This window comes from Pocillopora damicornis, chromosome 1 (genome assembly GCF_964200805.1).
Source record: "Pocillopora damicornis chromosome 1, jaPocDami1.2, whole genome shotgun sequence".
NCBI lineage: Eukaryota > Metazoa > Cnidaria > Anthozoa > Scleractinia > Pocilloporidae > Pocillopora > Pocillopora damicornis.
The window spans coordinates 39,629,529-39,653,890 of NC_142670.1; the positions used below are offsets into that span (position 1 = coordinate 39,629,529).

General features: G+C 38.9%; 3 protein-coding genes and 1 long non-coding RNA gene across 4 annotated transcripts; all 4 read right to left on the reverse strand.

The window, feature by feature from the left end:
- Positions 1–1,192: 1,192 nt before the first annotated feature.
- LOC149053815 (uncharacterized) lies at positions 1,193–6,100 on the reverse strand. The gene is made up of 5 exons (XM_089196133.1): positions 5,821–6,100; positions 4,181–4,909; positions 3,590–3,859; positions 2,743–2,976; positions 1,193–2,279 (listed from the first exon to the last, which is right to left on the reverse strand). The coding sequence occupies exons 1-5, from the start codon at positions 6,098–6,100 to the stop codon at positions 1,945–1,947; spliced, it is 1,848 nt and encodes a 615-aa protein (XP_089052259.1). The 3' UTR covers positions 1,193–1,944.
- A 1,335-nt stretch (positions 6,101–7,435) lies between these two features.
- LOC149053816 (uncharacterized) lies at positions 7,436–12,471 on the reverse strand. The gene is made up of 5 exons (XM_089196143.1): positions 12,063–12,471; positions 10,351–11,073; positions 9,763–10,032; positions 8,918–9,151; positions 7,436–8,455 (listed from the first exon to the last, which is right to left on the reverse strand). Exons 1-5 carry the CDS (start codon positions 12,340–12,342, stop codon positions 8,118–8,120), a joined length of 1,845 nt encoding a protein of 614 aa, XP_089052269.1. The 5' UTR covers positions 12,343–12,471; the 3' UTR covers positions 7,436–8,117.
- A 1,528-nt stretch (positions 12,472–13,999) lies between these two features.
- LOC149053817 (uncharacterized) lies at positions 14,000–19,600 on the reverse strand. Its single transcript, XM_089196171.1, has 5 exons — positions 19,237–19,600; positions 17,561–18,289; positions 17,088–17,357; positions 16,245–16,478; positions 14,000–15,770 (listed from the first exon to the last, which is right to left on the reverse strand). The coding sequence occupies exons 1-5, from the start codon at positions 19,514–19,516 to the stop codon at positions 15,430–15,432; spliced, it is 1,854 nt and encodes a 617-aa protein (XP_089052297.1). The 5' UTR covers positions 19,517–19,600; the 3' UTR covers positions 14,000–15,429.
- Positions 19,601–21,805: 2,205 nt separating this feature from the next.
- On the reverse strand, positions 21,806–24,356 carry LOC149053818 (uncharacterized). The gene is made up of 2 exons (XR_016183626.1): positions 22,942–24,356; positions 21,806–22,476 (listed from the first exon to the last, which is right to left on the reverse strand). It is a non-coding gene; the product is annotated as an uncharacterized LOC149053818 (long non-coding RNA).
- Positions 24,357–24,362: the final 6 nt, after the last annotated feature.

Genomic DNA, 24,362 nt, shown 5'->3' on the forward strand with positions numbered 1-24,362 from the left:
AATAAAAATGGTTTTGTTGTTGTTGTCGTTGTTGTCAACTTTTATAATGGCTGGTGATATTTCAGCACTATTGGGTTGTAGCAGTTTATAATGTCTTGGTTGTAGCACTTGCACTCAGGACTTTGATCAAGGAACTAATCGATGCGTAAAGCCTATCAACCAGCATCGACTTGATGCACTCGACTTAGTTTCCTGACTCAAGTCCGTAACATTCCGTAACCGGGTTTCTCCTAGTAGTTTTCTGTTTCTTCAGCTTTCTGTTATAACATTCTGTACGTTTGCACGCCGTAAACGGTATATACAATGCGGCCCAAACAGTTATTTTGACCTCTTGACAGTATTTTCACAATTAGCCAAATCTCTCTGTCAACTATTGAGTCAAACAACTTACTGTGCAACCCCCGGAGAAAAATAAATAAAGGGATGTTTAATAACCAATAAAAAAGTATCTCTATTTCAAACAAAACTGTTCATTCAATGAGTCCGTTGGAACTTGCTCGACGAAATTATCTATACCCACCTTTTCTTTTTTTTTTTTAATTGTTAAAGAAGTCTGTTGATGTGGTTGAGTATTTCGGTTATTTGATTTAAATATCCAGGTATTTTTTTAATGACTGATATGTGATAGTACAGAGTGTGTATCTCTGATGGAGGAAACCTTTGAACAATATGTATTAAGTCCCGAAATCATATCCGCGTCGGGAAATCTTTAGATTTGGTAGCTTCGTGTATGAATCTTCAAAATACAAATTGAAGCAAATCAAATGATTGTCAAATTTTCCTTTATTCCTCCCTCCATGCATGTCAAATACACACCAATGGATTCCGATGGAAAACGTGGTTATCCGTGGTTATGGAATAGGCAAAATTCTATTGGTGACACCTTCCTACGGAAGTAAGATAACCGGAAGTCATGACGGGAAAGAATACCGGGAGTCAGATAAATATTGGGGAGGGTAGAAATGTTGTCCGATGGACTCCATCGATATCCATTCGTCGGATGGAATCCAATGGAGTCCATCCATGTCCATCGGAATAACTAGAAGTGTAGTAGTAAACCTAAACTCAGACAACGAACTGACATTTCGCCCATTGCTCATGTATTTTCCCTCTCCCCTACGGAGCTCGGAAAAATACTTCTCAACTCGCAAATATTATCGTGCAAGAAAAATTCAATGGAATTTAAATGTCCTTTTCGAGCGATTTTACAGTACCTTTAATAACAAAGGTCACACAAACCTGGCCCTTTTTTACTTGTGGATATGAGGATCTCAGGAGATCCGATATGCAAATTTCGTGGCGTTAGCACGGTCAAAGGAGTCTGGGAAGAGCACACATCTTATTATTGTACCCTTACCTACGACTAAAAATGCCAACATCCGTATACATAATTGAACAGTTTAGTGCTGTTACCTAACTTGATTAGTTCAAGCTTTATCTTTGTGACTATGAGCCACAGACAACCCTGTCTCGATTTTCAGTAAATAGGAATTCGTTTGCCCCAAGTAGTTTCATAAAACACTTCAACTTCATCAGGTCGAAATACATTGCATATATCTTCTTAAAGATGGCGGATCGATTGTCATATAAAGCGGATCAATTTGGAGATAATGGCTTGACTCCGTATCTTGGAATCGCATAATAATCGACAGTTTAGCACAATTACTGCATATTCTTATAATATTCTGCACCGTTTATGCACGAGTTCAACATAGCGTCACTTTGATCAATTTGCGCACTCTCTCCAACGACTAAAAATGATCAGTGATAACTGTTTACATAATTAGATAGTTCAGCGCTACTACCTCAACTGGTCTGTTAAAAGTTTATCTTAGTTTGTGGTCTTAACCCACAGGTAACCCAGACAGAAACGTCTGTCTGGATTGTTGGTAAATAGGTCTAAAGAGGAGCTTTGAATATCATCGTTACTTCAGTTCGTTTGTTTCAAGTAGTTTCATAAAACACTTCGACTTCATCGGGTTTAAAACTGCGACTTCCAGCCAGGAATGAATGGGAGGAGCTGCTGTAACTGTGGCCGGGTGGTGAACGGTAGGTGTATCCGAGGTTCGAGTAAGATTTTGAGCTGGATGAGGCGTAGCTGGCAATGTAAATATCGTTTCCTCCACCAAATGTGGGTCCGTAGCTTGAACAACTGTATATGGAATAGCGACCTGAACTATGCAGTGCGTTTTGAAAAAGTTTCACTGGTGTCAAGCCTGGCATGTTAACCAATGAGAACAAAAAGGCCTTTGAACTGTACTGGTATCCACAATTGGAAACTAATAAACGAAATGGTAAAAAACGAGTCACAAACTAATTCAGTAAACGGAGATGAAGGTGAATATTTGTAACACTTGGCTAGAGGAAAATTTGAAACGGCCGTGAAGTTGCGTTTACCAGTTAATAACAACAATAAAAGGAAAAGTTGTTGAATGAACTTTCTACCACCCGTTTGACTTTGACCTTCCTCTATGGTAGAAGAAATGATTGCGTAAATACAGGGAACAGCTTTTCCTAATCGAGCACGATCTTGTCTCAAAATTCAATTCCAATCAGATAATCAGACAACACAAACTTTATACCAGAGTTTCTTTTCAGGTTCAAGTTATTTTAGAGGAGAGACTTTATGTCGCTTACATGAGTTTTGGAAAATAAGTAACCGCATGCAGTTTCAAATAAAAAGTGGAGGCATGTTTTAATGAAATGAAAAAATAAAGTGAAAGCATTCAATGATTTACTTACCCCATGATGTGTTGGTGTATCCACCAAAGATGTATTTTCCCACACGAATAATAGTCACTGTCGGCCCTTTGTTGTCACACTTTGAGTGGAAGGTAGTGCTGGCCCAACCGTCCACTGATGCTAGCCAGCAGCGCTCCCAGTAAGAGGACTGGCTCTGCACAACAGGGTTTAACCAAATTCTCAAAGTGCGCAAGTAATGAACATTATATGTCAGTATTTCTGATCGCTCCAAACCTGAAAAAGAAAGATATTACAGCCTGTTTTAATCGTTTAATTAGAAAGGGATCAATTTCGGTTTTGATGCCGGAACACAATTCAATACCAAATGAGATTGAATTAGCACAAATAGCAGCAGATGTTTTTCTATTTTTTTACTGTATTAATTTATTTATTAGCGATAGTTAGACTTGTCGGCCCATTTCAGCTTTAAGCTTGTTAAATAGGGCTGGTATAAATAATAACCAGGCCTGAGCATAACACTGGGAGACATGTTGGCTACTCTTTGCGAGAAGTGCGTGGGTTCATTAACGTCTACTGCTATTAAGTACAGTGAGACGTAGGAGTTTATCATCTTTATCCGAGAGGACTAAAATGTTTAACTTCTTGCAGATGTCTAGGTAGCGGCAGCACCTTCTCTTCAGTTATTTTAAGACCCTGAGTGTGGAACCCTCGATCTTCCGCACAGCAGTCCGGTGCTCTGCACCATGAGCCGATCAAGTGCGGTTTTGGGATATTTTTCAAATGCTGGATCCATACAACAAACATATCGTGCTATTAAGACAAGTGATAATATCTTCCATCTACATATTTTTAAGGCTCTGCGGCAAAAGCAACTCATAAATAATACCTCCCAATATTTCTGCAATCACCAAGGTCGTTGTCTCTACCAATCCGAAGCTGTTTTTAGCCCGGCAGATGAAATCTACGTTTTCTTCACCCATTTTAATTAGAAGACATCCATCTTTCTGAAAAAGAGGAAATGAGACAGAAGACTTTTGGCCCTGGTACCATTCAACGTTTGGACGAGGAGAGCCTGAGGCTTCGCAGCACAGGGTCACATTTGTTCCTGGAAATCTACCGACGAATGTAGGGGGCCTGTTGGTAAATTTAGGTGGTTCTGAGGAAGGAAAAAATCAATTTAACAGCCATAAAAAAAAACGTGGTGAAGATCTTAAAAGCCTGAACTAAAGATGGCGAGACAAAGCTTATCATAATCATTTCCACTCTTTGACAAGCAGCTTTAACGTAATCAAGGTGCGCCAGAATCATTTAGGTTATATTCTCTTGGTTGTAGAAAAGTCTTGATTAATAGACCTGAATAACCATGATGATTCGAGAAGGGGCATTATCTGATTCTCAAAACAAACAGCAATGATCTCCTAACATTTCGAACAACTGAAAGCAAAGCTGAAAATGGCTCAAACGTAAAAGACCTTACCTTTTATGTGCAACATGCTTATTATTCGGAACATTCCCGAACCAGTGTGAGCTGTACACATGTACGACCCAGCATGTGACCTTTGTACGTTGCTTATTCGAAGCGCACCATCTTCAACAGTAGCATTAGATAGAGTACCTCCAAGTTTACGCCACGTTATCTTGGACGAAAGATGACCTTGAACCCAACAGTAAAATATTACAGGCTCGTCCACAAAGACTTCCTGAGATACTGGATATACATTGATCTTTAGTGGAACAACGCATTGTCCCTTTGGTCCCTGAATACCAACCAATCCTCTGCTGCCTTTGCTTCCTTTTAAGCCAATAGATCCTTGTTGTCCTTGACGACCCTTTGTTCCAGTCTCTCCTCTAATCCCGGGTGCTCCAATTGACCCTCTGTCGCCCTTGTCGCCTTTTACTCCACGAGGTCCCACAGGTCCTGTTTTGCCACTTGCGCCTGAAGTCTCGATAGCACCCGGAGGTCCTCTTGAGCCGGTTTTTCCTCTGGCTCCTCTATTTCCTTTGTACCCTGGAAACCCGATGGCACCTGGAGGACCTGGAGGACCTGTCTGACAAATCTTGTTGTTTACATTGCAGGACTGATTGAACTTGCTGTTGATTTCCTGGCGGACTTGCCGCAGAGTTATTGTTCCTGCAGCAACATTTCTTCTCTCTCTTTGATGATCACGGATAACTGATGACACCCTTCCAACTTTGCTTTCAAAACCTGTAGAAGTTACGATAGCAAATATTTCTTATGGGATTAATGAAGTAATGCATTTTAAAGTGCGAAAGAATGAGCAGAATTGATGTAGTCGTTTATCAATCGATGTTCACGGTGAAGAGAAAGAAAAGAGAAAGTAAAAACAAAAGAGAAATGCACAAATGTTAAAACATTCATATGCTCACAAAATGGGTGCAAAAATGAATAACTCAGCATTAAATCAAGTCAGAATTAAAGAAAAAAAAATTTCATAAAAGCAACCTTGGACGTCTATTCATTTTTTTGGAAATTAGCCCGAGGACTGTCTGGAGCTGCCTCTAGTCTTGAGACTTTTCAGGTGCGAGATTTCAAGTAAGCTCATTAGCATCGTGCTCAGAGTTCTGTTCGTAAGATATAATTAACAATTCTACTGTGATCAAACACATCAGTGTAAGATAATTAGAATGTATACTGCTGTGTTTCAGGAAGTCAAAACAGTGGGAGTCATAACTTTGCATTCTTCGGTGGCCTGACGCACGAATGCATGTCACCCTACATTACCGTAATATGTGAACGCAGATGTTTTCGATAACCATACAGTTTCTTGAGTAAAGAAAAACAATAACAAAAACTTGTTGATTACCTTAAGCGTGTTCTTTCGCATAAAGCTTGTGAAAAAAGAAAATGATTGAGATTTTAAGCGTCAGTTGAGTTTGACCTTTTCCAAAAATAGCCTTGGGAGAAGGATAACATACAAATAAAGTACAACTTAAGATATATTTTCGCTCTGTCTTCTTTGACAATCAACGGCAATAGAATTATAGCGATTATTCTGTTTATTGAATTGAGAGGCAAATGAACGATAAATCATTTTGTGCTGTGATGCAGTGTAACGTTGGTTATTAAAAGCTAACAGATCTGAGGCAATGACTTACTAAAGATAACATCAGGCCTTTCCTTTCTCCTTGTTTTGGATGCAATTTCATAAATTTGTAACCTCTTCTTCACTATTCTCTCTATGTTAGTTTTCAGGTCATCGTCAATCCGCTGAATTCGGTTTTCAAGCCTTATTTCCAGCGCTTTCGAATTGTTGTACACAAACTCGATCCTCATAAACAAAAATGTTACAAGAGTCAAAGAAGTTACTGAAATAGCCACGGAAATTCTGCAGATCTTTTCAGTAGATTTCGTGCGGACGTTCCTCTTTGCATCCATTTCTGTATTGGCGATCTTTAAAACAGCCGAGGAAGAATATAGTTCGTTGGCGGGGACTGATGTAGCTCAAAAACGCAAGTGAACATGAAACTACTCTCTCAGCGCTGAGCTGTTTAAGTGTACTCCCTATAGCTTAAAATATCACTTACACAGTTGTCAGACAATACAGATTAAATTTCTTAAGAGGAGGTCTTTGACCGAATGTTCTCTTTAGTGCAGGGGTGAGTCTGAAATAGAAGTGAAAGGAAAATGAATAATCAGATGGAGGAAGAAAAACGTCTGCATACTCATTGACAATACTCCCATCGTAGACGTCAACTTATTAAATTTCGCTGAGACAGATTACCTCTTGAAGCTAGACTGATTTTTTATTAAAGCTGCGTAATTAGAGTTAAATGAGGCTGAAAGCTCAACACTTGTCTTGGAATGAATATAATATCTTCGACAAAATGTTTTGGGGATGACCGTAAGCCTGAAACTTTCCTCTGAAGTTTTTCGCACGTTGTCTTTGTTCCGGAGAATAACGATGCACGAAGTTCAAAGAAGGAATTGCAAATGAAGGCTGATTTGAAAATATTAACTAAACCATCAAATTTGACTCAAGTTTTTAGAAATCACCTTACAGACTACTCTACACGAAGCACTATCGCAAATGCTCTTTGAATGTTTTTCAAACATATTTTGATATTTCTGGTGGGTAGCAGGGGTAATACAGTGTTAGGACTAAAACTATGATGAAGGTAAGTGGGTGAGTCATTCTTCCAGGCTATGTCTCACAGAATGGCTTTGGTCAGTAAGATCAAGTCCCTATATTAGAACTTAGAACAGTGTTTGGATTAGGTCAAAGCAAAGCAAAGAATTTCACAAATAAAAACTTTAACGTGAACGTAGTTTGCAATGTGATATTTTGAAGTAGTACTTGCGCAGACCTGTTATAGACAAAAACTCAAATTGACGCCTTTGCCATTTAACGTATAATGTATAATGGATCTCAGCATCTTATTCATTATGACGTCATTTACCATATAAGGGCAACGGAACGTACAAAATATACCAGGACCTTACATTGTAGAAGAGGGCAAAAGCACGGACTGAAAGCTGAGCAACACAAAGGTCACACAGAAATAATAGAAAATGGGATGATAGTACAAGTATAAATTTCTCCATTGATGGTTTGAAAAATAATACAACTTGACATTTCGCCCATTGCTCATATTTTCCCTCGCCCCTATGAGGCTTGGAAAAATACTGCGCAACACGATAATATCATCATGCAAGAAATATTCAATTAGAATCAAACTATCCTTTTCGTTCGATTTTATTGTACCTCTAATAGCAAAATAGACAGAAATCTCGCCCTTTTTTGCTTGTGGATATGGGAATTCGATGAGCAAATTTCGTAGCGTTAGCACGGCCAAATGAGGCTGGGGAGAGCTTACATATTATTTTCGTACTCTCCGCATACGACTAAATATGATGGTATCCGTATACATAATTGCTAAGTTTTGTGCTATTACCTAACCTGATCTGTTCAAGTTTGATCTTTGTGGCCACAAGCCACAGGAAACGCTGTCTCCATCGTCAGTAAATAGGAATTTGTTTGCTTCAAGTAGCTTCATAAAACACGTCAACTTCATCAGGTCGAAATAAATGTTAAATAAAGCGGATCAATTTGGAGATGATGGCTTGATTCTGTATCTTGGAATCACAGATTTATTGACAGCTTAGTACAATCACTGCCTATTCTTATAATATTCTTCACAGTTTATCCACGAGTTCACTTTGATCACGAGTTCACTTTGATCAATTTGCGAACTCTCTCCAAAGACTAAAAACGATGATACCTGTATATATAATAGCACAGTTTAGTGCTACTACCTAAACTGATCTGTCCAAGCTTTATCTCAGTTTGTGACCTTAGCCCACAGGTAACTCAGACAGAAAAGTCTGCTTCGATTGTTGGTAAATAGGTGTAAACAGGAGTTTTAAATGTCATCGCTACTTCACTTCGTTTGTTTCAAGTACTTTCATAAAACACTTCAATTTCATCGGGTTGAAAATTGTAACTTCCAGCCAGGAATGATTTGGTGAAGGAGCTGCCATAACTGTGGCCAGATGGTGGACTGTAGGTGTATCCAAGGTTTGTGTAGGAATTTGTGTTGGATGAGGCGTGGTTCTTAATGTTGATATCGTTTCCTCCACCAAAGATGGGTCCATAGCCTGGACAACTGTATATGGAATAGCGACTAGAACTATACTGTCCTGTTTGAGGCAGTTTCACTGGTGCCCAGCCTGGCTTGTTAACCAGTGAGAAAAGAAAGGCCTTTGAACTGTACAGGCGTACACAATGGGAAACTAATAAGCAAAATGGAAAAAAAGAGTCACAAACTATTTCAGTAAACTGAGATGAAGGTGAATATTTGTAACACTTGGCCAGAGGAACATTTAAAACGGTCGAGGAATTGTGTTTACCAGTTAATAACAACAATAAAACGAAAAGCTATTGAATATATTTTCCATTTCCTTTTGACTTCAACCTTTCTCTATGGTAGAAGAAGTTATTGCGTAAATATAGGGAACAGCTTTTCCTAATGGAGTATGATCTTGTGTCAAAATTTAATTCCGATCAGATAATCAGACAACAGAAACTTTATGTCAGAGTTTCTTTTCAGGTTCAAGTTATTTTGGAGGACAGACTATGTCGCTTACATCAGTTCTGGAAAATAAGTAACCACATGTAGTTTCAAATGATAAAAAGTGGATGCATGTTTCAATGGAGTGAAAAAATAAAGCGAAAGCATTCAATGATTCATTTACCCCATGATGTGCTGGTGTATCCACCAAAGATGTATTTTTCCACACGGATAATGGTTATTGTGGGCCCTTTGTTGTCACACTTTGAGTGGAAGGTAGTACTGGCCCAACCATCAATTGATGCTCGCCAGCAGCGCGTCCAGTACGAGGACTGGCTCTGCACATCAAGGTTTAACCAAATTTTCAAATTGTGCAGGTAATGAACATTATGTGTCAGTATTACTGATTGCTCCAAACCTGAAAAAGAAAGATATTAAAACCTGTTTTAATTGTTCAATTAAAAAGGGATCAACTTCGGTTTTGATGCCGGAACACAATTTAATACCAAATGAGAGTGAATTAGCACAAATAGCAGCAGATGTTTTCCTATTTCTTTACTGTATTAATTTATTTATTAGCGATAATTAGACTTGTCGGCCCATTTCAGCTTCAAGCTTGTTAAATGGGGCTGGTATAAATAATAACCAGGCCAGAGCACAACACCGGGAGATATGTTTGCTACTCTTTGCGAGAAGTGCGTGAGTTTATCAACGTCCACTGCTAACCAGTACAGAGCGGCGTAGGAGTTTATCGTCTTTTTCCGAGAGAACCAAAGTGTTTAACCATAGCAAATGTCATAGTAGCGGCAGCACGTTCTCCTCAGTTATTTTAAGACCCTGAGTGTGGAACCCTCGATCTTCCGCAAGGCAGTCCGGCGCTCTACACCATGAGCTGACCAAGTGCGGTTTGGGATATTTTTCAAATGCTGGATCCATTCAACAAACATATCGTGCTATTAAGACAAATGATACAACTTTCCACTTACATATTTTTAAAGCTCTGCAGCAAAAGTAACTAATAAATAATACCTCCCAATTTTTCTGCAATCACCAAGGTTATTGTCTCTACCAATCCGTAGGTGTTTTTAGCTCGGCAAATGAAATATACGTTTTCTTCACCCATTTTAATACGAAGACATCCATCTTTCTGAAAAACAGGAAATGAGTCAGAAGACTTTTGGCCCTGGTACCACTCAACGTTTAGATGAGGAGAGCCTGAGGCTTCGCAGCACAGGGTTACATTTGATCTTTGAAATGCACCGACGAATGTTGGGGGCCTGTTGGTAAATGTAGGTGGTTCTGAGGGAAAAAAAATCAATTTATTAGTCATAGAACAAATGTGGAGAAGATCTCAAAAGTCTGAGCTGAAGATGGCGAGACAAAGCTTATCATAATCATTTCTCTCTTTGACAAGCAGCTTTAACGTAATCAAGATGCGCCAGAATCATTCACGTTATATTTTCTTGGTATTAGAAAAGTCTTGATCAATAGACCTGAATAAACATCGTAATTCGAGAAGGGGCATTATCTGATTCTGAAAACAAACGGCACTGATCTTCTAACATTTCGAAGAACTAAAAGCAAAGCTGAGAGTCGCTCAAAAGTAAAAGATCTTACCTTTTATGTGCAATCTGCTTATTATTCGGAACATTCCCAAACCAGTGTGAGCTGTACACATGTACGACCCAGCATGTGACCTTTGTACGTTGCTTATTCGAAGCGCACCATCTTCCACAGTAGCATTAGATAGAGTACCGCCAAGTTTACGCCACTTTATCTTGGACGACAGATGGCCTTGAACCCAACAGTAAAATATTACAGGCTCGTCCACAAAGACTTCCTGAGATACTGGATATACACTGATCTTCAGTGGAAAGACACATTCTCCTTTTGGTCCCTGAATACCAACCAATCCTCTGCTGCCTTTGCTTCCTTTTAAGCCAATAGATCCTTGTTGTCCTTGACGACCCTTTGTTCCAGTCTCTCCTCTAATCCCGGGTGCTCCAATTGACCCTCTGTCGCCCTTGTCGCCTTTTACTCCCCGAGGTCCCACAGGTCCTCTTTTGCCACTCATGCCTGGAGCCCCGATTGGACCTGGAGGGCCTCTTGAGCCGGTTTTCCCTGTGGCTCCTTTTTCTCCTTTGTACCCTGGATACCCGATGGCACCTGGAGGACCTGGAGGTCCTGTCTGACAAATCTTGTTGTTGCAGGATTTATTGAACTTGTTGTTAATTTCCTGGCGGACTTGCTGCAGAGTTATTGTTCCTGCAGCAACATTTCTTCTCTCTCTTTGATGATCACGGATAACTGATAACACACCTCCAACTTTGCTATCAAAACCTGTAGAAGTTACGATAACAAATATTTCTTATGGGATTAATGAAATAATGCATTTTAAAGTGCGAAAGAATAATCTTAATTGATGTAGTCGTTTGTCAATCGATGTTTTCGGTGAAGAGAAAGAAAATGGAAAGTAGCAACAAAAGAGGAATATGCAAATGTTAAAACATTAATATTCTCACAAAATCGGTGCAAAAATGAATATATGAACATGAAATGGAGTCAGAGTTAAAGAACAAAAAAAATTCATAAACTAAGGAACCTTGGACGTCTATACATTTTTTTGGAAAATAGCCCGAGGACTGTCTGAAGCCGCCTCTAGTCTTGAGACTTTTCAGGTGCGAGATTTCAAGTAAGCTCATTGAGCATCTTGCTCAAAGTTCTGTTCGTAAGATATAAGTAACAATTCTACTGTCATGAAAATTTCGGTGCTAAAAATTAGCGGTGATCAAACACATTAGTGTAAGATAATTCGGATGTATGCTGCTATGTTTCAGGAAGTCAAAACATTAGGAGTCATAACTTCGATTTGGTTCAACATGGTACCTGATCCAATTTGCATTCTTCGGTGGCCTGACGCACGAATGCATGTCACCCTACATTACCGTAATATGTTAAAGCAGATGTTTTCGATAACCATACAGTTTCTTGAGTAAAGAGAAACGATAGCAAAAACTTTTTGATTACCTTAAGCGTGTTCTTTCGCATAAAGCTTGTGAAAAAAGAAAATAATTGAGATTTTAAGCGTCAGTTGAGTTTGACCTTTTCCAAAAATACCCTTGGCAGAAGGATAACATACAAATAAAATACAACTTAAGATATGTTTTCGCTCTGTCTTATTTCACAATCAACGGCAGGAGAATTATAGCGAGTATTCTGTTTATAGAATTGAGAGGCAAATGAACGATAAATCACTTTGTGCTGCAATGCAGTTTCATGTTGGTTATTAAAAGCTAACAGATCTAAGGCACGTGTAACAAATGACTTACTAGAGATAACATCAAGCCTTTCCTTTCTCCTTGTTGTAGATGCAGTTTCATAAATTTGTAACCTTTTCTTCACTATTCTCTCTATGTTAGTTTTCAGGTCATCGTCAATCCGCTGAATTCGGTTTTCAAGCCTTATTTCCAGCGCTTTCGAATTGTTGTACACAAACTCGATCCTCATAAACAACAGTGTCACAAGAGTCAAAGAAGTCACTGAAATTGCCAAGGGAATTCTACTGATCTTTTCAGTAGATTTCGTGCGGACGTTTCTCTTTGCATCCATTTCTGTATTGGCGATCTTTAAAACAGCCGAGGAAGAATATAGTCCGTTGGCGGGGACTGATGTAGCTCAAAAACGCAAGTTAAGATGAAACTACCCTCTCAGCGCTGAGCTGTTTAAGTGTACTCCCTATAGCTTAAAATATCACTTACGCAGTTGTCAGACAATACAGATTAAATTTCTTAAGAGGAGGTCTTTGACAGAATGTTCTTTTTAGTGCAGGGGTGAGTATGAAATAGAAGTGAAAGGAAAATGAATAATCAGATGGAGGAAGAAAAACGTCTGCATACTCATTGACAATACTCCCATCGTAGACGTCAGCTCATTAAATTTCGCTGAGACAGATTACCTCTTGAAGCTAAGCTGATTTATCATTAAAGCTGCGTAATTAGAGTCAAATGAGGCTGAGAGCTCAACACTTGTCTTGGAATGAATATAATATCTTCGACAAAATGTTTTGGGGATGACCGTAAGCCTGAAACTTCCCTCTGAAGTTTTTCGCACGTTGTCTTTGTTCCGGAGAATAACGATACACGAAGTTCAAAAAAGGAATTGCAAATGAAGGCTGATTTGAAAATATTAACTAGACCATCAAATTTGACTCACAAGAGTCAAAGAAGTTAGTGAAATAGCCACAGAAATTCTGCTGATCTTTTCAGTAGATTTCGTGCGGACGTTCCTCTTTGCATCCATTTCTGTATTGGCGATCTTTAAAACAGCCGAGGAAGAATACAGTTCGTTGGCGGGGACTGATGTAGCTCAAGAACGCAAGTTAAGATGAAACTACCCTCTCAGCGCTGAGCCGTTTAAGTGTTTACTCTATAGCTTAAAATATCACTTACACAGTTGTCAGACAATACAGATTAAATTTCTTAAGAGGAGGTCTTTGACCGAATGTTCTTTTTAGTGCAGGGGTGAGTATGAAATAGAAGTGAAAGGAAAATGAATAATCAGATGGAGGAAGAAAACCTTCTGCATAATTATTGACAATACTCCCATCGTAGACGTCAGCTTGTTAGATTTCGCTGAGACAGATTACCTCTTGAGGCTAAGCTGATTTATTTTTAAGGCTGCGTAATAAGATTTGAATGAGGGTGAAAGCTCGACACTTTTCTTGGAATGAATATAGTATCTTTGACAAAATGTTTGGGGATGACTGTAAGCTTGAAACTTCCCCCTGAAGTTTTTCGCACGTTGTCTTTGTTCCGGAGAAAAACGATGCACGAAGTTCAAAAAAGGAATTGCAAATGAAGGCTGAGTTGAAAACATTAACTAAGCCACCAAAATTGACTCTAGTTTTTAGAAATCACCTTACTGACTACTCTACACGAAGCACTATGGCAAATGTTCTTTGAATGTTTTTCAAACATATTTTAATATTTCTGGTGGGCAGCACGGGGAATACAGTGTTAGGACTAAAACTATGATGAAGGCAAGTAAGTGAGTCATTCTTCCAGTCTATGTCTCACAGAATGGCTTTGGTCAGTAAGATCAGGTCCCTATATTAGAACTTAGAACAGTGTTTGGATTAGATCAAATTCAACATCCAGCTCAAGCAAAGAATTTCACAAATAAAAACCTTAACGTGAACGTAGTTTGCAATGTGATATTTTGAAGTAGTACTTGCCCAGACCTGTTATTGACAAAAACTCAAGTTGACGCCTTTGCCATTTAACGGATAATGTATAATGGATCTCAGCATCTTATTCACTATGACGTCATTTACTATATAAGAGCAACGGAACATACAAAATATGCCCCGACATTACATTGTAGAACAAGGCAAAAGCACGGACTGAAAGCTGAGAAACACAAAGGTCACACCGAAATAATAGAAAATGGAATAATCGTGCAATAGTAAATATCTCCATCGATGATTTGACAAATAATACGATCTGACATTTTGCCCATTGCTCATATTTTCCCTCGCCCTACAAGGCTCGAAAAATACTGTGCAACACGGTAATATCATCGTGCAAATAGGAATTTGTTTGCTTCAAGTAGCTTCATAAAACACGTCAACTTCATCAGGTCGAAATAAATGTTAAATAAAGCGGATCAATTTGGAGATGATGGCTTGATTCTGTATCTTGGAATCACAGAATAATTGACAGCTTAGTACAATCACTGCCTATTCTTATAATATTCTTCACAGTTTATCCACGAGTTCACTTTGATCACGAGTTTACTTTGATCAATTTGCGAACTCTCTCCAAAGACTAAAAATGATGATACCTGTATATATAATAGCACAGTTTAGTGCTACTACCTAAACTGATCTGTCCAAGCTTTATCTCAGTTTGTGGCCTTAGCCCACAGGCAACCCAGACAGAAAAGTCTGCTTCGATTGTTGGTAAATAGGTGTAAAGAGGAGTTTTGAATGTCATCGCTACTTCACTTCGTACTTTCATAAAACACTTCACCTTAGCCCACAGGCAACCCAGACAGAAACGTCTGCTTCGATTGTTGGTAAATAGGTGTAAAGAGGAGTTTTGAATGTCATCGCTACTTCACTTCGTACTTTCATAAAACACTTCACCTTAGCCCACAGGCAACCCAGACAGAAAAGTCTGCTTCGATTGTTGGTAAATAGGTGTAAAGAGGAGTTTTGAATGTCATCGCTACTTCACTTCGTACTTTCATAAAACACTTCACCTTAGCCCACAGGCAACCCAGACAGAAAAGTCTGCTTCGATTGTTGGTAAATAGGTGTAAAGAGGAGTTTTGAATGTCATCGCTACTTCACTTCGTACTTTCATAAAACACTTCACCTTAGCCCACAGGCAACCCAGACAGAAAAGTCTGCTTCGATTGTTAGTAAATAGGTGTAAAGAGGAGTTTTGAATGTCATCGCTACTTCACTTCGTACTTTCATAAAACACTTCACCTTAGCCCACAGGCAACCCAGACAGAAAAGTCTGCTTCGATTGTTGGTAAATAGGTGTAAAGAGGAGTTTTGAATGTCATCGCTACTTCACTTCGTACTTTCATAAAACACTTCACCTTAGCCCACAGGTAACCCAGACAGAAAAGTCTGCTTCGATTGTTGGTAAATAGGTGTAAAGAGGAGTTTTGAATGTCATCGCTACTTCACTTCGTACTTTCATAAAACACTTCAACTTCATCGGGTTGAAATTTGTAACTTCCAGCCAGGAATGATTTGGTGAAGGAGCTGCCATAACTGTGGCCAGATGGTGGACTGTAGGTGTGTCCAAGGTTTGAGTTGGAATTTGTGTTGGATGAGGCGTAGTTGGTAATCAGAATATCATTTCGTCCACCAAAGATGGGTCCATATGATGAACAACCGTATATGGAACGGCGATCAGAACTATACTTTCCTGTTTGAGGCAGTTTGACTGGTACCCAGCCAGGCTTGTTAACCAATGAGAACAAAAAGGCCTTTGAGCTGTACAGATACCCACAATTGGAATCTAATAAGCAAAATGGTAAAAAAGAGTCACAAACTATTTCAGTAAACTGAGATGAAGGTGAATATTTGTAACACTTGGCCAGAAGAACATTTAAAACGATAGAGAAATGGCGTTTACGAGCGTATTTTAGTTAACAACAACAATAAAACGAAAAGGTATTGAATAACCTTTCCTCTCGCTTTTGACTTCAACCTTTCTCTATGGTAGAAGAAGTTATTGCGTAAATACAGAGAACAGCTTTTCCTAATCGAGCATGATTTTATGTCAAAATTTAATTCCAATCAGATAGTCAGACAACAGAAACTTTATGTCAGAGTTTCTTTTCAGGTTCAAGTTATTTTAAATGACAGACTTTAGGTCGCTTACATGAGTTCTGGAAAACAAGTAACCGCATGTAGTTTCAAATGATAAAAAGAGGACGCATGTTTCGATGAAATGAAAAAATAAAGTGAAAGCATTCAATGATTTACTTACCCCATGATGTGCTGGTGTATCCACCAAAGATGTATTTTCCCACACGGATAATGGTCAGTGTGGGCCCTTTGTTGTCACACTTTGAGCGGAAGGTAGTGCTGGCCCAACCATCCTCTGATGCTCGCCAGCAGCGCTTCCAGTAAGAGGACTGGCTCTGCACAACAGATCCTAACCAAAAACGTAAAGTGCGCAGGTAATGAATATTGTTTGTAAGTATTACTGATTGCTCCAAACCTGAAAAAGAAAGATATGACAGCCTGTTTTAATCGCTCAATTTGGAAGGGAGTGAATTAGCACAAATAGCAGCAAATTTTATCTATTTATTTACTATATTCATTTATTTATTTGCGATACTTAGACTTGTTGGCCCAGTTCAGCTTTAAAGCTTGTTAAATAGGGCCTGTATAAACAATAACAAGGCCAGAGCAAACACCGGGAGATATGTTCGCTACTCTTTGCGAGAAGTGCGTGAGTTCTTTAACGTCCCCTGCTAACCAGTACAGAGAGACGTGGGAGTTTATCGTCTTTATCCGAGAGGACTAAAATGTTTAACTACTTGCAGATGTCATGATAGCAGCTGCACATTCGCCTCAGTTATTTTAAGATCCTGAGTGTAGAACCCTGGATCCTCCACACGGCAGTTCGACGCTCTATACCATGAGCTGACCAAGTGCGGTTTTGGGATATTTTTTTTAAAAGCTGGATCCATTCAAAAAACATATTGCGCTATTAAGACAAGTGATAATACCTTCCAAGTGATAATAGTGACAAGTGATAATACCTTCCAATTATTCCAATTCCAACATATTTTCAAAGCCTTGCAGCAAAAGTAATAAATAATACCTCCAAATATCTCTGCAATCACCGTCGTTGTTGTCTCTGCCATTCCGAAGCTGTTTTTCGCCCGGCAGATGAAATCTACGTCTTCTTTAACCATCTTAATCAGAAGACATCCATCTTCCTGAAAAACAGGAAATGAGACAGAAGCCTTTTGTGCCTGGAACCATTCCACGTTTGGACGAGGAGAACCTGAGGCCTCGCAGCAGAGGGTCACATTAGTTCCTGGAATTGCACCAACCACTGTAGGGGGCCTGTTGGTAAATTTAGGTGGCTCTAAAGAAAGAAAAAAACCAGTTTAACAGGCACAAAGCAAGCTTGGTGAAGATCTTAAAAAGTTAGATTCAGTTTATATTTTCTTGGTTGTAGAAAAGTCTTGATTCATAGACCTGAATAACCATGATGATTATGTTAGGGGCATTACCTATTCTGTAACTGAATGCAAAAGCTGATAATCGCTCAAAAGTGAAAGACCCTACCTTTTACATGCAATCTGCTTAATATTTGGAACATTCCCAAACCAGTATGAGCTGTACACGTGTACAACCCAGCATGTGACCTTTGTACGCTGCTTATTCGAAGCGCACCATCTTCCGCAGTAGCATTAGATAGAGTACCTCCAAGTTTACGCCACGTTATTTTGGACGACAGATGGCCTTGAACCCAACAGTAAAATATCACAGGCTCGTCCGCAAAGACTTCCTGAGATACTGGATATACACTGATCTTCAGTGGAACAACACATTCTCCCTTTGGTCCCTGAATACCAACCAATCCTCTGCTGCCTTTGCTTCCTTTCAGGCCAATAGATCCTTGTTGTCCTTGACGACCCTTCGTTCCAGTCTCTCCTCTAATCCCGCGCGCTCCAACGGACCCTTTGTCGCCCTTGTCGCCTTTTACTCCTTGAGGTCCCACAGGTCCTCTTTTGCCACTCGCGCCTGGAGCCCCGATAGCACCCGGAGGGCCTTGTGAGCCGGTTTTCCCTGTGGCTCCTTTTTTTCCTTTGTACCCTGGATAACCGAGGGCACCTGGAGGACCTGGAGGTCCTATCTGACAAATCTTGTTGTTAACACTGCAGGATTGATTGAGTTTGTTGTTAATTTCCTGGCGGACTTGCTGCAGAGTTATTGTTCCTGCAGCAACATTTCTTCTCTCTCTTTTATGATCACGGACAACTGATGACACACTTCTTACATTGCTTTCAAAACCTGCAGAAGTTACGATAACAAATATTCATTATGGGATCAGTGAAATACATTTTAAAGTGCGAAAGAATAAGCAGAACTGATGTAGTCGTTTATCAATCGATGTTTGCGGTGATGAGAAAAAATGAGAAAATGAAGACAAAAGAGAAATACGCAAATGTTAAAACATTCATATGCTCATAAAACTGGTGCAAAAATAAATAACGAAAAAATAAAATAAAATAAAAGGAACCTTTTACTTCTATAAATTTTGTTCAAAAATAGCCTGAGAGCTGTCTGAAGCTGCCTTTAGTTACGAGCTTTTCAGCTGAGAGTTTCAGGTAAGTTAATTGACCATCGGGCTATTTGCCAAAAACGTCCTATTCGCTAAATAAAGTTAACAGTTTTACTGTCGTCAAAATTTCGGTACCAAAAAATGGTGGTGATCAGACACGTTAGTCCAAGAGAATGAGAATGTATACTGTTGTGTTTCAGGAAGTTAAAACAATAGGAGTTATAACTTCGGTTTGGTTCAACAAAATGTTACGTGATCCAATCTACATTCTTCAGTGGTCTGAGACACGAATGTATGTCACGCTACACTACCGTAATGTGAAAGCAGATGTTTTCGATAACCATACAGTTTCTTGAGTAAAGCAAAACAATAACATGTTCACTTGCTGATTACCTTCCGCGTGTTCTTTCGCATAAAGCTTGTGAAAAGAGAAAATAATTCAGATTTTAAGCGTCAGTTGAGTTTGACCTTTTCCAAAAATACCCTTGGCAGAAGGATAACAAATAAAATACAACTTAAGACAGATTTTCGCTCTGTATACTCGTATGGCGAGTATTCTGTTTATAGAATTGAGAGGCAAACTAACGATAAAATCATTTTGTGCTGTGATGCTGTATATTATAGTGTTGATTATTAAAAGCTAACAGAACTGATGTACGTGTAGCCAATGACTCACGAAATATAATATCAGGCCTTTCCTTTCTCCTTGTTGTGGATGCAGTTTCATAAATTTGTAACCTCTTCTTCACTATTCTTTCTATGTTAGTTTTCAGGTCATCGTCAATCCGCTGAATTCGGTTTTCAAGCCTTGCTTCCAGCGCTTTCGAATTGTTGTACACAAACTCGATCCTCATAAACAACAATGTCACAAGAGTCAAAGAAGTTACTGAAATAGCCACGGAAATTCTGCTGATCTTTTCACTAGATTTCGAGCAGACGTTCCTCTTTGCATCCATTTCTGTATTGGCGATCTTTAACACAGGAGGAATATAGTTCGTTAGCTGGGACTGATGTAGCTCAAAAATGCAAGTGAAGATGAAACTTCCCTTTCAGCGCTTAGTTGTTTCAGTGTGCCCCGTGATATCTTAGAATATCACTTACACAGTTGTCAGACAAAATAGATTAAATTTCTCAAAAGGAGGTCTTAGACCGAATTTTTTCTGTTGCAGGGGTGAGTATGAAATAGAAGTGAAAGGAAAATAAATAATCAGATGGAGGAAGAAAAACATCTGCATACTCATTGACAATACACCCATCGTAGATGTCAGCTTTTCAAATTTCTCTGAGACAGATGACCCCTTCAGGCTTCCATGATTATTATTAACCCTTTAACTCCCAACATCTCGTTAATATTTCTCCCTACAGTCTGCCATAAAATACTTATGATTTCAACTTGGAGAATTTGGTATTGGATCAACTTGTAGTCCCCTAATTGAGATTTTTCTTTTTTCTCCTCACTTGTCTGCTTGATTCTGTGTTGATACTGTAATGAGAAATTCTGTCTTGGTCACTCTTTGGGGTTAAAGGGTTAAGGGTGCGTAATAAGACTTAAATGATGTTAAAAGCTCAGCACTCGTCTTGAAATGAATGTAATTTCTTTAACGAAATGTTTTGGGGATGACCTTAAGCTGGAAGTTTCGCTCTGAAGTTTTTTCCACGTTCGCTTTGTTCCGGAGAAAAAATGATGCACGAAATTCAAAAAAGGAATCGCAAATGAAGGCTTAGTTGAAAACATTGACTAAGCTATCAAATTTGACTGAAGGTTTTAGAAATCACCTTTCAAACTACTCTACACGAAGAGCTACAGGAAATATTCTTTGAATGTTTTTCAAATGTATTTTAATATTCCTGAGTAGGCAGCAAAGCAAATATAGTGTGACCTTATACAGCAAAACAGATATGTCCATGGAAGAACAAGACCATGATGAAGGCAGGTAAATGAATCATTCTTCCAGTCTGTTTCACAGAATGGCTTTGGCCACTAAGATCATGCAGGTGTTTTTTATTAGTCTAGATTTGCCCCAGCTTGCGCAGAAGTATCAGGTTTACCAAAGGTGTACAGGAAGAAGGGTAGAATAGGAAAAAAAGATTTATTTCACCAAAAATAGCTTTTCAATAGATGTACTTAGCAACATGATATTTTGGAGGGGTACAGGTGCAAACCTGTTTCTGGCGAAAAGTTAAGCATGCACGTTCACTTGCTCGGATAAAATGCTGTTACTGGATTTAAAGAAACCAAAAGCTCCACTATTTTCTTTTTAAATGTTTATTACAAAAGTGCAATGTCAGAAATGGACATTTTCTGACGGAGGAAACCTTTGAACAATATGCATTAAGTCCCGAAATCTTAGCCGCGTCGGGAAATCTTTAGATTTCGTAGCTTCGTGTATGAATCTTCACTATACAAATTGAAGCAAATCAAATGATTGTCAAATTTTCCTTTATTCCTCCCTCCATGTATGTCCAATACACATCTATGGATTCCGATGGAAACTTGGTTTTCCGATGGAATAGGCAAAATTCTATTCGTGACACCTTCCCACGGAAGTAAGATAACCGGAAGTCACGACGGGAAAGAGTACCGGAAGTCAGATAAATATTGGGGAAGGAATTAATGTTGTCCTATGGACTCCATCGATATCCATTTGTCGGATGGAATCCAATGGAGTCCATCCATGTCCATCGGAATAACTAGAAGTGTAGTGGTAAACCTAAACTCAGACAACGAACTGACATTTTGCCCATTGCTCATGCTTTCTCTCTCCCCTATGGAGCTCGGAAAAATACTACTCAACTCGCAAATATTATCGTGCAAGAAAAATTCAATTGAAATGTCCTTTTCGAGCGATTTTACAGTACCTCTAATAACAAAGTTCACACAAACCTGGCCCTTTTTTAATTGTGGATATGAGAATCTCACGAGATTCGATATGCAAATTTCGTGGCGTTAGCACGGTCAAAGGAGTCTGGGAAGAGCACACATCTTATTTTTGTACCCTTACCTACGACTAAAAATGATAATATCTGTATACATAATCGAACAGTTTAGTGCTGTTACCTAACCTGATCTGTTCAAGCTTTATCTTTGTGACCATGAGCCACAGGCAACCCTGTCTCGATTTTCAGTAAATAGGAATTCGTTTGCCTCAAGTTGTTTCATAAAACACTTCAACTTCATCAGGTCGAAATACGTTGCATATATCTTCTTAAAGATGGCGGACCGATTGATATATAAAGCGGATCAATTTGGAGATAATGGCTTGATTCTGTATCTTGGAATCACAGAATAATTGACAGTTTAGTACAATCACTGCATATTCCTATAATATTCTGCACAGTTTATCCACAGTTCACCATAACGTCACTTTGATTAATTTGCGCACTCTCTCCAATGACTAAAAATGATGATACCTGTTTACGCAATTAGACAGTCTAGTGCTACTACCTAAACTGATCTGTCCAAGCTTTATCTCAGTTTGTGGCCTTAACCCACAGGAAACCCAAACAGAAAAGTCGGTTTCAACTGTTGGTAAATAGGTCTAAATAGTTTTGAATATCATCGTTACTTCAGTTCGTTTGTTTCAAGTAGTTTCATAAAACACTTCGACTTCATCGGGTTTAAAATTGCGACCTCCTGCCAAGAATGATTGGTAGTAACTGCGATAAATGCCGCCGGGTGGTGAACGGTAGGTGATTCCAAGGTTCGAGTAAGATTTTGGTTAGGATGAGGCGTAGCTAGCAATGTAAATATCGTTTCCGTAACCAAATGTTGGTCCATGGCTTGAACAACTGTATATGGAATGGCGACCTGAACTATGCTGTGCGTTTTGAAAAAGTTTCACTGGTGCCAAGCCTGGCATGTTAACCAATGAGAACAAAAAGGCCTTTGAACTGTACTGGTATCCACAATTGGAAACTAATAAACGAAATGGTAAAAACGAGTCACAAAATAATTCAGTAAACTGAGATGAAGGTGAATATTTGTAACACTTAGCCAGAGGAAAATTTCAAACGGCCGTGAAATTGTGTTTACCAGTTAATAACAACAATAAAAGGAAAAGTTATTGAATGAACTTTCTACCACCCGTTTGATTTTGACCTTCCTCTATATTAGAAGAAATGATTGCGTAAATACAAGGAACAGCTTTTACTAATCGAGCACGATCTTGTGTCAAAATTCAATTCCAATCAGAGAATTAGACAACGGAAACTTTATGCCAGAATTTCTTTTCAGGTTCAAGTTATTTTAGAGGAGGGACTTTCAGTCGCTTACACGAGTTTTGGAAAATAAGTAACCGCATGCAGTTTCAAATGATAAAAAGTGGAGGCATGTTTCAATGAAATGAAAAAATAGAGTGAAAGCATTCAATGATTCACTTACCCCATGATGTGCTGGTGTGTCCACCAAAGATGTATTTTCCCACACGAATAATAGTCACTGTCGGCCCTTTGTTGTCACACTTTGAGTGGAAGGTAGTGCTGGCCCAACCATCCACTCATGCTAGCCAGCAACGCTCCCAGTAGGAGGACTGGCTCTGCACAACAGCGTTTAACCAAATTCTCAATGTCGTCGTTTATCAATCGATGTTTACGGTGAAGAGAAAGAAAAGAGAAAATAATGACAAAAGAGAAATACACAAATGCTAAAACATTCATAAGGTCACAAAGTGGGTGCAAAAATGAATAACTTAGCATTAAATCAAGTCAGAATTAAAGAACAAAAAAAATTTCATAAAAGGAACCTTGGACGTCTATTCATTTTTTTGGAAATTAGCCCGAGGACTGTCTGGAGCTGCCTTTAGTCTTGAAACTTTTCAGGTGCGAGATTTCAAGTAAGCTCATTGAGCATCGTGCTCAGAGTTCTGTTCGTAAGATATAATTAACAATTCTACTGTGATCAAACACATTAGTGTAAGATAATTAGAATGTATACTGCTGTGTTTCAGGAAGTCAAAACAGTGGGAGTCATAACTTTGCATTCTTCGGTGGCCTGACGCACGAATGCATGTCACCCTACATTACCGTAATATGTGAAAGCAGATGTTTTCGATAACCATACAGTTTCTTGAGTAAAGAGAAACAATAACAAAAACTTGTTGATTACCTTAAGCGTGTTCTTTCGCATAAAGCTTGTGAAAAAAGAAAATGATCGAGATTTTAAGCGTCAGTTGAGTTTGACCTTTTCCAAAAATACCCTTGGCAGAAGGATAACATACAAATAAAGTACAACTTAAGATATATTTTCGCTCTGTCTTCTTTGACAATCAACGGCAATAGAATTATAGCGAGTATTCTGTTTATTGAATTGAGAGGCAAATGAACGATAAATCATTTTGTGCTGTGATGCAGTGTAACGTTGGTTATTAAAAGCTAACAGATCGGAGGCAATGACTTACTAAATCAGGCCTTTCCTTTCTCCTTGTTGTGGATGCAGTTTCATAAATTTGTAACCTCTTCTTCACTATTCTCTCTATGTTTGTTTTCAGGTCATCATCAATCCGCTGAATTCGGTTTTCAAGCCTTATTTCCAGCGCTTTCGAATTGTTGTACACAAACTCGATCCTCATAAACAACGATGTCACAAGAGTCAAAGAAGTCACTGAAATTGCTAATGGAATTCTGCTGATCTTTTCAGTAGATTTCGTGCGGACGTTTCTCTTTGCATCCATTTCTGTATCGGCGATCTTTAAAACAGCCGAGGAAGAATATAGTCCGTTGGCGGGGACTGATGTAGCTCAAAAACGCAAGTGAAGATGAAACTACCCTCTCAGCGCTGAGCTGTTTAAGTGTACTCCCTATAGC

Coding starts and splice junctions, on each gene's coding strand:
- LOC149053815 (XM_089196133.1), bottom strand. CDS start 6,100: ATGGATGCAAAGAGGAACGTCCGCACGAAATCTACTGAAAAGATCTGC. Junction 3,860..4,180: donor AAGCATGTTGCACATAAAAG/GTAAGGTCTTTT, acceptor TTCCTTCCTCAG/AACCACCTAAATTTACCAAC. Junction 2,977..3,589: donor GATTGCAGAAATATTGGGAG/GTATTATTTATG, acceptor TTTCTTTTTCAG/GTTTGGAGCGATCAGAAATA.
- LOC149053816 (XM_089196143.1), bottom strand. CDS start 12,342: ATGGATGCAAAGAGAAACGTCCGCACGAAATCTACTGAAAAGATCAGT. Junction 10,033..10,350: donor AAGCAGATTGCACATAAAAG/GTAAGATCTTTT, acceptor TTTTTCCCTCAG/AACCACCTACATTTACCAAC. Junction 9,152..9,762: donor GATTGCAGAAAAATTGGGAG/GTATTATTTATT, acceptor TTTCTTTTTCAG/GTTTGGAGCAATCAGTAATA.
- LOC149053817 (XM_089196171.1), bottom strand. CDS start 19,516: ATGGATGCAAAGAGGAACGTCTGCTCGAAATCTAGTGAAAAGATCAGC. Junction 17,358..17,560: donor AAGCAGATTGCATGTAAAAG/GTAGGGTCTTTC, acceptor TTCTTTCTTTAG/AGCCACCTAAATTTACCAAC. Junction 16,479..17,087: donor GATTGCAGAGATATTTGGAG/GTATTATTTATT, acceptor TTTCTTTTTCAG/GTTTGGAGCAATCAGTAATA.